Genomic DNA, 10638 nt, shown 5'->3' on the forward strand with positions numbered 1-10638 from the left:
GTATCTTACCTTGAGTTTGTGGTTCTTGGGTTGAGCAGTTGTTTATGTACGTAAAGGCCATTTGAAAACACACATGAGGACCCAGAGTGAAGTAAGGTCAAAGGGAATAAAGGCTTATCACACAAAGGGCTGCCGGCAGAGCAGCAGAAATGAAGAGGCTAAGGGCACACAGTCATGAATGTGGAAATTGGAATCTACCTTGTTTTACTAACAGGAAAAGAACTTGCAGCGAAGTGTATCGAAGTGGATTGGGCAGGGGGAAATAACCCTTCATGGCAACTGCTAGAGCTCTGATTCTTGACCTGTACTGGCCACCTCACTTGCTCTCATCTGGCTGCATTCGTGTCATTCTTGCATCCCTGGGGTCCTTTTAACCATGGCCTTCACAGAGGGTGTAGGGGAGGCAAATGTTAGCATCCCAGACCAAAGAGAACTTCTGTAAGAGACTGAAAAATGGTGGTGGTCGTTAAAGAGTTAAAACCCGAAGCGTTGGCTGGACGCGGTGGCTCAAGCCTGTAATCCCAGCACTTTGGGAGGCCGAGACGGGTGGATTACGCGGTCAGGAGGTCGAGACCATCCTGGCTAACACGGGCGAGGTGGCGGGCGTCTGTAGTCCCAGCTACTCGGGAGGCTGAGGCTGGAGAATGGCATAAACCCGGGAGGCGGCGCTTGCAGTGAGCTGAGATCCGACCACTGCACTCCAGCCTGGGCGACAGAGCGAGACTCCGTCTCAAAACAAAAACCGAAGCGTTAAAACCCGAACTGTGAAGGAGTTTTCTAAACAGCAACACAAGGAGCTATTTTGAAGAAGTGACCACACTGATTTGCCATTATCTCTGGTTAGTGCATTAGAAGACAAAACCTGCTACCTGATAATTTGCCAAGGAGTAATGGGAGTGACATGCCCCATTAGAAACTGAAAATACTCTCAGAAATTGCACTTAGGAGTCTAGGGTTTTCTTTTTTTTCCAGGTAGAACTTTGGCCTCTGTTTTCTTAGCAATGTTTGACTGCTAAAATCACTTCAAAGAAGAAAATAGTACGATTTTGGAGAAACACAAAATTAGTGTTACGGACTTTCTGAAAAAATGTTACCTTTATGCCACTTTGAAAAATGTTAAAGAAATGTGTAGGGAAGACAAGAAGCTTTTGAAGTCAAGCCAAGACCCGCTGTTATATTTTAACCCCACCATGCAGTCACATTGTTGGCCCTAAAAGTGCCTCCACACTAAAGAAAATATTCTCCATTAGTAATGAGAAAACCACCCTAGAATATTCTTCCAGCTGATATGTGAGGAAGGGCTGGCAGGCCACGGCTAGGACCCTGTCATGGTCCCACTTTTCCTCCTGTTTCCCAGAAGCTCAGACTCCCGAATGCTCTGTGTTCCCATGAGTGGGCCTGGCTGCCCCGCTCAGCCCTCTGTGCTCCACCACTCTCGCCTCCCAGAGCATTCGAAACCTCTCTTAACACAGTCTGTCCTTTACTGGATTGAAAGCAATTTGAGGGGAAGTTCAAGGGTTTTGTTGTTGTTGGGTTTGGTTTTGTGGTGTTCTCATTTTTTTTTTTTATACCAAAGTATTTTGTGTGCATAATATAAAAAGCCAAACAGCTATAACAGGCTCATAGTGAAAAGCAGCAGGCCCATATCGCCCTGGGCTGCCTCTTCCCAGAGGTAGCCAATTGAGCACACTGAACTGTTTCTTCTGATACTAACCTCTACATTTCCTAATAATGTGGTTATATTACTTTTTCTTGATTTTTCACTTCTATATATTATCTGTTGATTTCCTCCTAAGGAAGAGAGGGATTTAGCTTTAATAATCTTTCTCCCAACCACATCCCAAGCATAGATTTCCTTCTCTCTCCCTCTCAGTCATGTTATAATTTTTGACTACATCAGTATACTTCTGCATGATTAAGACTACTGAGATATTGTTTACAGCTGTACCTTGGATGTGTTATGCTTCTATTTCCCTTTTATGTGTAATCCTTTGTTTTCCCGGAGTTACTAAATCTTAGTGTTTTGTTTGCTTAGCTTCCAATGTATCTGTCACCTATTCAGCCCAGACCCTGATAGAAGTGTAAATCTCCTCAGCACAATCACAACACCTCAGGCAATCTGATTTTTCTGGTTTTCTTAGATCACTTCTAGAGCTCTCTGTTCTCCTGCTCCTCTCTGGACTGACTGCTATCTAAGCCTACTGCACAGCTCTCATTCCAGGGCCTTCACTCACTCTCATCTTCAGAACTCCTTTTGCACTCTTCTGGATTGGATCCCTTTTTTTCTGGATTTCTAGCTTCCTCTCTTTTGTTTTACTACCTCATTTGGGGGGAGCACATCCTTTAGCAGGTCTCTGAGCAAGGAGTATGCGGGACATAATTTTGTTGAGAACTTTACATGTCTGAAAATGTCCCATTCTGCTCTCCCACTTGATTGATTAGTTGTACAGGGTATAAAACACAAGGTTTAAATCATTCTGAGGATTTTGGAAGCATTGTTCCACCGATTTCCAGCTTCTAGTGTTGCCTTTAAGAAATCAAGCACCATTCTAATTCCTGATTCTTTTTTTATTTCTGGGAATATTCTTCACCTTTAATTTCCGACCTTTTTATTTTTTTCTGCTAACATATTTATAATTTTCAACACATCTTTCTTTTCCAGTTACTCTTTGTTACAGCAACCTGCTGCAAGATGTATGTATATATTTTTTTCACTGAGGATATTATAGCCCTTTATTGCTTTGTTCTTTTTTGTTGTTGTTCTGTATTTTTTGTATGTTCTGCTGGAGACCAGAAGTGTTTTGTAATTCAGATTTTTTTGGATTTTCAGATATTTACATTATACTTCCCAGTTAAACATTCCTAATTTGAAAATCCAAAATTCAAAATGCTTCAATGAGCATTTCCTTTGAGCATTGTGTCACCACTCAAGAAAGGTTGTGGATTTTGGAGCATTTTGGATCTTGAATTTTCATACTGGGGATACTTAACCTGTATCTAAATTTTTAGCATGATACTCTACCCTGGGCTGTTGCTAAGTCCAAAGATTTTTGAGTTAAACTTTTGGTTTCTTGCAGTGATTAGGGATGGGATCTAGGAGTAGAATTCCTTTTACAGACTTGTAAAACATTTCAAAGATTCCTCCTGTTTTTAGCCCTACTGTTCTGTTGGTTTCTGCCATGCCTAGGGCCATCATTTCCTAAGTCTTAGGGGGGATTCATGGCACAAGTGGACTTGCTTCTGAGCTGCGCCCCTCGACCAACCTGCTTTCCACCTTCTGTAATCTCCTGCCAGTGATAAATTACCCATCAGCTTTCCAGATTCCAGAATTTTGCTGACATCTCCTGTTGGCTATGTTCTTACTTTTCTGTTTATTCATGTGATCTTGTGCCCTTTAATTCTTTCCCATAATTTGTTAGGACTTCAGAAGGAAGTGGAGCTAAAGGTAGGTGTCTGCCTGCCCCACCATCTGGAAGGCCTTCCTTCTAAGACATGCAGCATAGCACCTGGCACATGATGGATGCTCAGCAAATATCTGTGGGTCTTTTTACTAAACAGGCAGTTGATTTCACCAGAAGTAGTGACCACCTAAGTTTTGGTAATTTTTTTTCTCCTGAGGGATTAAAAACAGTGTCAAATGCAGGAGTGAGAGCAGTAGGTTATTAATAACCCCTAGGAAATACATACTGTATCACAGGACAAAGACCCATCCGCACTAAGAGTTTGGTTTGAGACAGAGTCTTGCTGTCACCCAGGCTGGAGTGCAGTGGTGTAATCTCGGCTCACTGCAAGCTCCGCCTCCCGGGTTCAAGTGTTTCTCCTGCCTTAGCCTCCCGAGTAACTGGGACTACAGGTGCGTGCCACCACGCCGGGCTAATTCTTTGTATTTTTAGAGATGGGGTTTCACCGTGTTAGCCAGGATAGTCTCGATCTCCTGACCTCGTGATCTGCCCGCCTCAGCCTCCCAAAGTTATGAGATTACAGGCATGAGCCACCGCGCCCAGCTTTTTCTTTCTTTTTTACTTTACTTTTTTTGTGTGTGTGTGCCATTTCTCTCAAAATACATTATTGATTCCATTTGAATCACTTACTATTTTGGGTCTTCCTGTAACTGGTGTTGGGGCTGGTTGGCTTCAGGAACCATCAGGTTTCAGCCCATTTTATTGATAAAGAAACTGAAGCTGGCAGGGTAGGGGGTGGGGGAGATAGAGGCTCCAAAACTAAGAAAGGAAAGTCTTGGGTACCTGTGTGAGGCTGAGGCTCTCCTAGTCTCCCTGGCCTTTGGGAGATGAGAAGCTTGAGATGGAGTCTCAAGGCACCTCTCACCAGGCCCTGTGGCCTCCTATTCGGGGATAGCAGTGGTCTTTAATGCTATTCTAGAAATATCCTGGCTAGTAGAAAACAGATGTCCTCAAGTTCACAGGTCTTGGTTCTGTTCTGCCCACCTGATTAGAAAAAAAGCCAGCAACATCAAAATTCCAAGCCAGTATAGTGTGTGGGTGTCATCCTGCTGCCTAAATTCGGAGCCTCCAACCAGGTCTTGGAACATGTCTTCTTTTAACTGGTATTTACTGATCTCCTACTATGTGCCCAGCACCGTTCTAACACTGGGGACCCACGGAGAACAAGACAGACAAGGACCCTGCTGGCACAGAGCTCATTCTAGAGGAGAGGGGCTAACAATAGGTGAAAACCAACCACCAGGAGTTTTTTCAGATTTTGGCTACTGACAAATGCTGTGATGAAGAGACTGTGCTGTGGTGGATGCTATCTTTGGGGTAGTCAGGGGTGAGGTGGGCAGAGCCTTCCAGGCGAGGGAGAGCTGGAGCCGAGACCTTGAGAGGGACCAGGTTCCATGGGACTGCAGGAGAGCAAGGAGGCCACTGTGGCCGAAATGGAAGGTGGAGGTGCCAAGTGGGCAGGAGGAGGGTCTGCCTGGAAGCTTGGAAGGGTGGTTTTGGGGAATGTCGACAGGTCATTTGTGCTCATGCTGACATCCATTTAAGGGGGGTTGTGTGTGTGAGCAGGAGCAGGCTTTCAGTCTCTCAGAACCATCAGGAGCGGACTGGAGGCTGCACGCTACTGTTCAAGTCCCCTCTTGAAGTGGGAACAGCTCTTCCCTGCTTGGCTCCAGTCTGCAATGCTAATGGGTATGAATCAGCCCTGACCAGGCCCTGATGCAGTGCTACATTCTGCGTCAGAAAGCTCTAGCCCCTCGTGCCTGAGTCACCTGTGCCCCAGGAGAGGATGCACAGACCAGGGCCACGTGTTGGCGGGCCTGCGTCACCAAGCCACACGCTGCTGCTCAGCCCGGTAGCACCGCTGGGAGATTAAAAACATGCGCTTAGTGAAAGGCAAAGAGCTTCTTATGATAACCAGCATCTGTTAGTTAATGGACCTCTGAGAGCTGTATACAATTTCAACTTTTTATTAAGGGAAAAAAGCTCATTTGCTCTCCTGGGAGTTGCACAATGAAATTATCAACTGCATGGCCTTCCCACCCACCCCCCACCTTTCAGCGCGACTGAACATGCAATGGAGAACATTAATTTTATTTGGAAATAGGACTCTGGGCTTTCCTCCCCCTCTGTGGATGAGAGCGCTCTCACGTTTTATGTGAAGGGCAGAGACTTAAGGGGCAGGAGCAAAGGGCTGGAAGGAAGGCTTGGTGCCCATGGGCCTCTGGCCCTGTTGCCAGGGAGTCTCAGCCCCTCAGCCTCTGAAACAACCCCTTCCTTTATCAGCCCAGAGTCTTGGAAGCCCTGACCTTCTGCCTGGGAGAAAAGGGATGGTTGCCCTTTCTTCAGCCTTCGTAGCTCCAAGCAACATCACCTGTCCCCAGACTAACAAGCCCCAGAGAGCAGAGAGCAACTAAGTCCAACTGAGGGGATCCCGGAAGCTGCTGTCCTGCTCAACACACTCCTTTTCATTAGAGATGGCTCACGCCACGTCCCACGAAGCAACACCAAATTGCCTTCCCCAAATGAAATCAAGGAATCCCATTCCCTCCAAGAGTCAGGAGGACACCCCAAGCCCGCGGGCTGTGAGACAGAGTCCTGGATCTCAGGCTCTGGAGCCCAGCCACTTCTTTTCTTTGTGCCTCAGTGTCCTCACGTGCAAGACGCAGAGGCTCACAGCCCTCTCACTGACTCAGCTGGGCCCTCCGAGGGTCACTGAATCTGGTAGATGGAGGTGGCCCATTCACAGGTCTCAGTGTGAGGCTTCACAGCAATAACCAACATTTACTGAGTCCGCCATATTCATTGAAGGTCTTTCTACCATGCACCAGACACACTGGACCCTTCTAGAAAGATTGCAGGCAGCGAATCAGAGCCGAGTCGTTTGCGTTGGAGCTTACATTCCAGGCAAATAAGGTCATTTCTGACAGTGATCAGTTTTCATGACAAATAACACGCACCTGTGATGCAATGGATTGACAGAAGGACCGGGGAAGAAGTGGGGCTGCTCTTTGGGATGCGAATGGTGACATCTTCAAGAGGTGACATCTGGTCCCAGACTTGATTGAAAACGAAGTGCTAAGCTTCTGAAGGTCTGAGGAAGAGACGCTAGGCAGAAGTCAGGGCTTGTACAAAGGCCCCAAGGCAAGCAACAGCTCCTGTGATCCAAGAAACAGAAAGAAGGCCAGTGTGGCCAGGGCATGGGGAGGCGTGGTTGAGCCTTGCAGGCAACAGTGAGCCAGAAGTCAGGCTTTTATTCTGAGTGCAGTGGAAGCCCCTGGGGGGTTTTCAGCAGGGCAGGTAGTGACATGAGAGCAGAACTGAGAGAGCTGGGCTTTACCTCCACTGGTTTCATTCTCTTTCACACATTCTCTGGAAGACATTCCGCTTCCTTTCTTTAGAACCATAATTCCCTTGGTTGACTTTAATAACCAGCAAGATCATTTTTCAGGCTGTTTAATTTTATTAAAAGGTTCAAATTTGATGATAAATGGTGGCACGGTTGTTTCACGTCTCGGATACAAGACCTGCTCAGCCGTGGACACATCATCGACACCCACCTCTGTCCCCAACAGGAGCTCCCCCCACCCCAATGTAGTCAGAGGCCATAAATAATGTAATTATTTCTTGTACTTTGGTAAATATGCCAGGAACACTGGTAGCTGTCTGAGACCCACAGAGAATGCTAACTTGATGGGCTTTTTTTTTTTTTAAAGAAGAAGAATGAGTAATAAGTGGGAGCAATTTCAGCAGGCTGATTGGACCCCACACAATCTCAAGGAGGACAAGGGCTTCCCTCTGAAAGCATCATTAACCTCACAGACGATTGTTCAAAATCTGTGATAAGAGCTAGAGATAGAGATCAGGAGGAGGAAGGAGGGGGTGAGTCATCAGCCCCTAGTCCTGAAAACTCTCTGGCCCACCAGGAGGCCAGTTAATTTCACAGTGTACAGATGAGGCCCTGGGAACTCGGGCAGAGTCCCTGGAGAGGCACAGCCTGTTCCCACCATGATGACAGTCCCCTCTGAGCAGAGGACACCAATATATTAGGATCATGGCAAGGAGGCTGGGCAAGGCAGAGCTGCCCAGATGTCGCCATGTAGCCCGGCGACCCCGACTTCTTCCTAGGGTGGGCCCAAAGATACACATTCAGAGATTTCGTTTGTCAGGCAAGCACAGGAAATCTTGGCAACCGAGCATGGCTGGGCAGGGCGAATTGCAGAGCATGTTAGTGTTACGGCGGTCATTACTATTAACTACTTTCAGAAGGCTGGAAATGCTGCTCCCCTCAAAGACCTGCCCCCAGCAGCCAGCCTGGTGCACACTGGCATTCGCTTGGGCCAGGGAGGCTTGGAGGCTGCAGCCTGCTCTGGGGAGGCCACACTTCTCAGCTCAGATGGAGTCCTGGGAAAACTGGATTTATCCACACGCAGTATTGGCAGCTTGAGGTCTGACTCACAGAAGCACAGGCAGATGCAGACGAATGCCAGCAGTCAGGACTCAGGAAAGCTGAGCTGCCCCTGAAGACACAAGCCCTTCGCCAGAAAGCTGAGAAGCACTGAAAGCCTGAAGTGGCATCTTTAATTCATGGCACCACTTAGAGATCGTATTGCTAAATTCGAATTAATAATCTTGAAACAACAACCTACAGACATGGCAGAGCAGTAGGCCTTGTCCCTAGGCAGAACCTCAGGGTCTCCTCTTGCTCCCATCTTGGAATCCCAAAGGTCAGGCTGGGAAGAACGGGGGGCAGCGTGGGATGGGGGCGTTCCGTGTGGCCACCTGACTGCACCTGTTGGCGGGCTGCCAAGGATAAGGAAAGTAGAAAAATTGGGAGTGATCTTTAGAAACTCACATAGCATGAACATCACTGCCGCGTCCAAGTGCGTGACTGGGACCTGGGCTGTGGGATGTGGTATAGGCTTTGCAGGTGTTAAGCTCATGCCCTGAGCCACATGGAATGCAGGCAGAGTTTGGAAGCAGTGGGGCTGTGCATCCATCCATGACAGAGCAGAGGACAGAGCAGAGGAGAATGGTTCCTTCCCTACAGTTTCCAGGAGGGAGTCTGAAGAGTTGAATGGATGTCCAGAGCCACCATCCTGATGTCAAGTCCAATGTCATAGCCAGTAGAGGAAAGCCAGCCCTAGAACTAGGGGCAGAAGTGGGAGGGGGGCTACGCGAAGACCCCCTGTGCTGGGGTGCTTCTGCAGCGATGGCCTGTGCTGTGGAGGCCTGGAGAAGTCGGGGGCTTCTCCCCGACAGAGCACCAGGGGTGCTTGGTAGGAGGTGGGGCGTTTCTCTGGGGTGTCGGGACTTGACCCATCGGTGGGCCTTTGTCCGATGAAGAGCAGGCTTTGCCCGAGGGGGTCTTGCTCCATCTTGAAAAGCTCGTACTCCACGTGTGGGAGCCGGATGCCCAGCGGCAGGCAGCCATTGGTGGCTGTGACATCCCGCTCAGTGCCCACGGACCAGGCCCCCGCACCCCCACAGCTGCGTGGCTCAGAGAAGTTAAGCATGGCCGTGGTGACCTGGTCCATGGGGGTTACATGGGCCCGTGTAACCTCGAACACCAGCTCGGTGCCGCCGCGGACCCTGGTGGACGGCGTGCCCCTGGTGTAGCGGCCGGCGGCATATACGGTGAAGGTGGGCTGCTGGCAGGCTGGGTCTGAGAAGTGATGGTAATACCCTTCCCAGGAGCGGCTGTGCCCGTGGAAAGTGAAGAGCCGGGTGAGGAACAGGACCGCTGGGCGCACCTCACATCCCGAGCTGACCCACCAGCCGCCCAGGCGCAGGGGCAGGGCCAGAGGGGGCGGCAGCACGGGCGGGTGGTGCACATCAGAGCGGGCAATGAGGCCACAGGCTGGGCACGGCCGCACGTGGTGCTGGCGAAAGACAAACAGAAAAACGGTGGTTGTCCCACAGGGAAAAGTTGGGGTGCAGCCTGGAAAGGAACCCCAGCTCTGTAGGGGTGAAAAGGCAGAGTGAGGTGCGGCCTGTCCCTCCCTCCTCTCTCTCTCCTCACTCCCTGCCTTCAGTCAGAATGGCCTTTTTGCTTCAGCCAGGAAGGCCTCCTTGATGGAGATCAGCCCCTGTATCCCCCGGGCCTTGGGTCTCCTGCTGTCCCATGCACCTGGAACTCCCCGCCAGCTCCTTCTTACTAGATCTCTGCTGGGCACCAGCGAGAGCTTTCCCGAACGCCCCATGTAAGGTGGGCCTCAGGGCTGGCACACTACCCTCTTTTCTCTTCCTCATTCCACCCCCTGAGACTCTCTTCTCTCTACCCCTCGCCCCTCATCAAACGGGAACGCATTATGCTTTACAGTCCTAAAAAGCCCTAGAAAGCCGGAACTGTCTCTCTGTGGCTACCCCATCCCCACAGCACAGGGCTTGGCTCGCAGCAAGCACATATTTGTTGCATGAATAAATGAGAAGTGAATGGAAGCACAGGTGGCCTTCCTCTTGGGACCTGAGAGAAGTTGTCCTTGCTCATGCCCAGTCTGCTTGGTCCTGGAATTTGACCGTGAAAGTTGATCTTTTTTCTAGCTCACTCTTCTAGGTGTTTCCGAAGTGCCAGGAACTCTGCTAAGCACTTCCTGGGCAACTGGTACATGTTATAGCTGAGGGAGCTGAGACCCAGAGTACCAGCTGGACTGCCCAGGTTGTCCAGCCTGGAAGTGGCAGAGACCAGCTGAAATGCAGCCTGGCTTACACCTGGCTGTCTGAGCTCCCACTCTCCTGTGCTCGTAGCAGGTTACATCTTCCCTACAGGTAGAGAAGAGAGGATTTTTGTCTTTAGAAATCTCACAGTGGAAGGTGCGCATCATTTGCTCTACCTACCCCATGGAAAGCGAATATGGCAACAAGGATCAAAAGCCATCAAAATATGTCTGAACCAAGCGTGGTGGCTCACACCTGTAATCCCAGCACTTTGAGAGGCTGAGGTGGGCAGATCACTTGAGGTCAGGAGTTCAAGACCAGCCTGGCCAACACGGTTCTGAAAACCCATCTCTACTAGAAATATAAAAATTAGCCAGGTGTGGCAGCACATGCCTGTAATCCCAGCTACTCGGGAGGCTGAGGCAGGAGAATTGCTTGAATCCGGGAGGTGGAAGTTGCAGTGAGCCAAGATCATACCACTGTACTCCAGCCTGGGGGACAGAGCAAGACACCATCTAAAAAA

The 10638-nt window shown here is 49.4% G+C and overlaps 1 protein-coding gene across 2 annotated transcripts in view; it reads right to left on the minus strand.

Annotated features, from left to right (window-relative positions):
* Positions 1-6901: 6901 nt before the first annotated feature.
* The window catches only part of APCDD1L (APC down-regulated 1 like), a 57006-nt gene continuing 53269 nt past the window's right edge, over positions 6902-10638 (minus strand). For both annotated transcript variants that reach the window (XM_023231894.2, XM_023231895.2), the window contains one exon: positions 6902-9340. In XM_023231894.2, the coding sequence (XP_023087662.1) occupies positions 8576-9340 (765 nt within the window). In that variant the 3' untranslated portion in view covers positions 6902-8575. The remainder of the gene's footprint in view (positions 9341-10638) is intronic.

The sequence above is a fragment of the Piliocolobus tephrosceles genome, chromosome 20 (assembly GCF_002776525.5).
Source record: "Piliocolobus tephrosceles isolate RC106 chromosome 20, ASM277652v3, whole genome shotgun sequence".
NCBI classification, from domain to species: Eukaryota; Metazoa; Chordata; class Mammalia; order Primates; family Cercopithecidae; genus Piliocolobus; species Piliocolobus tephrosceles.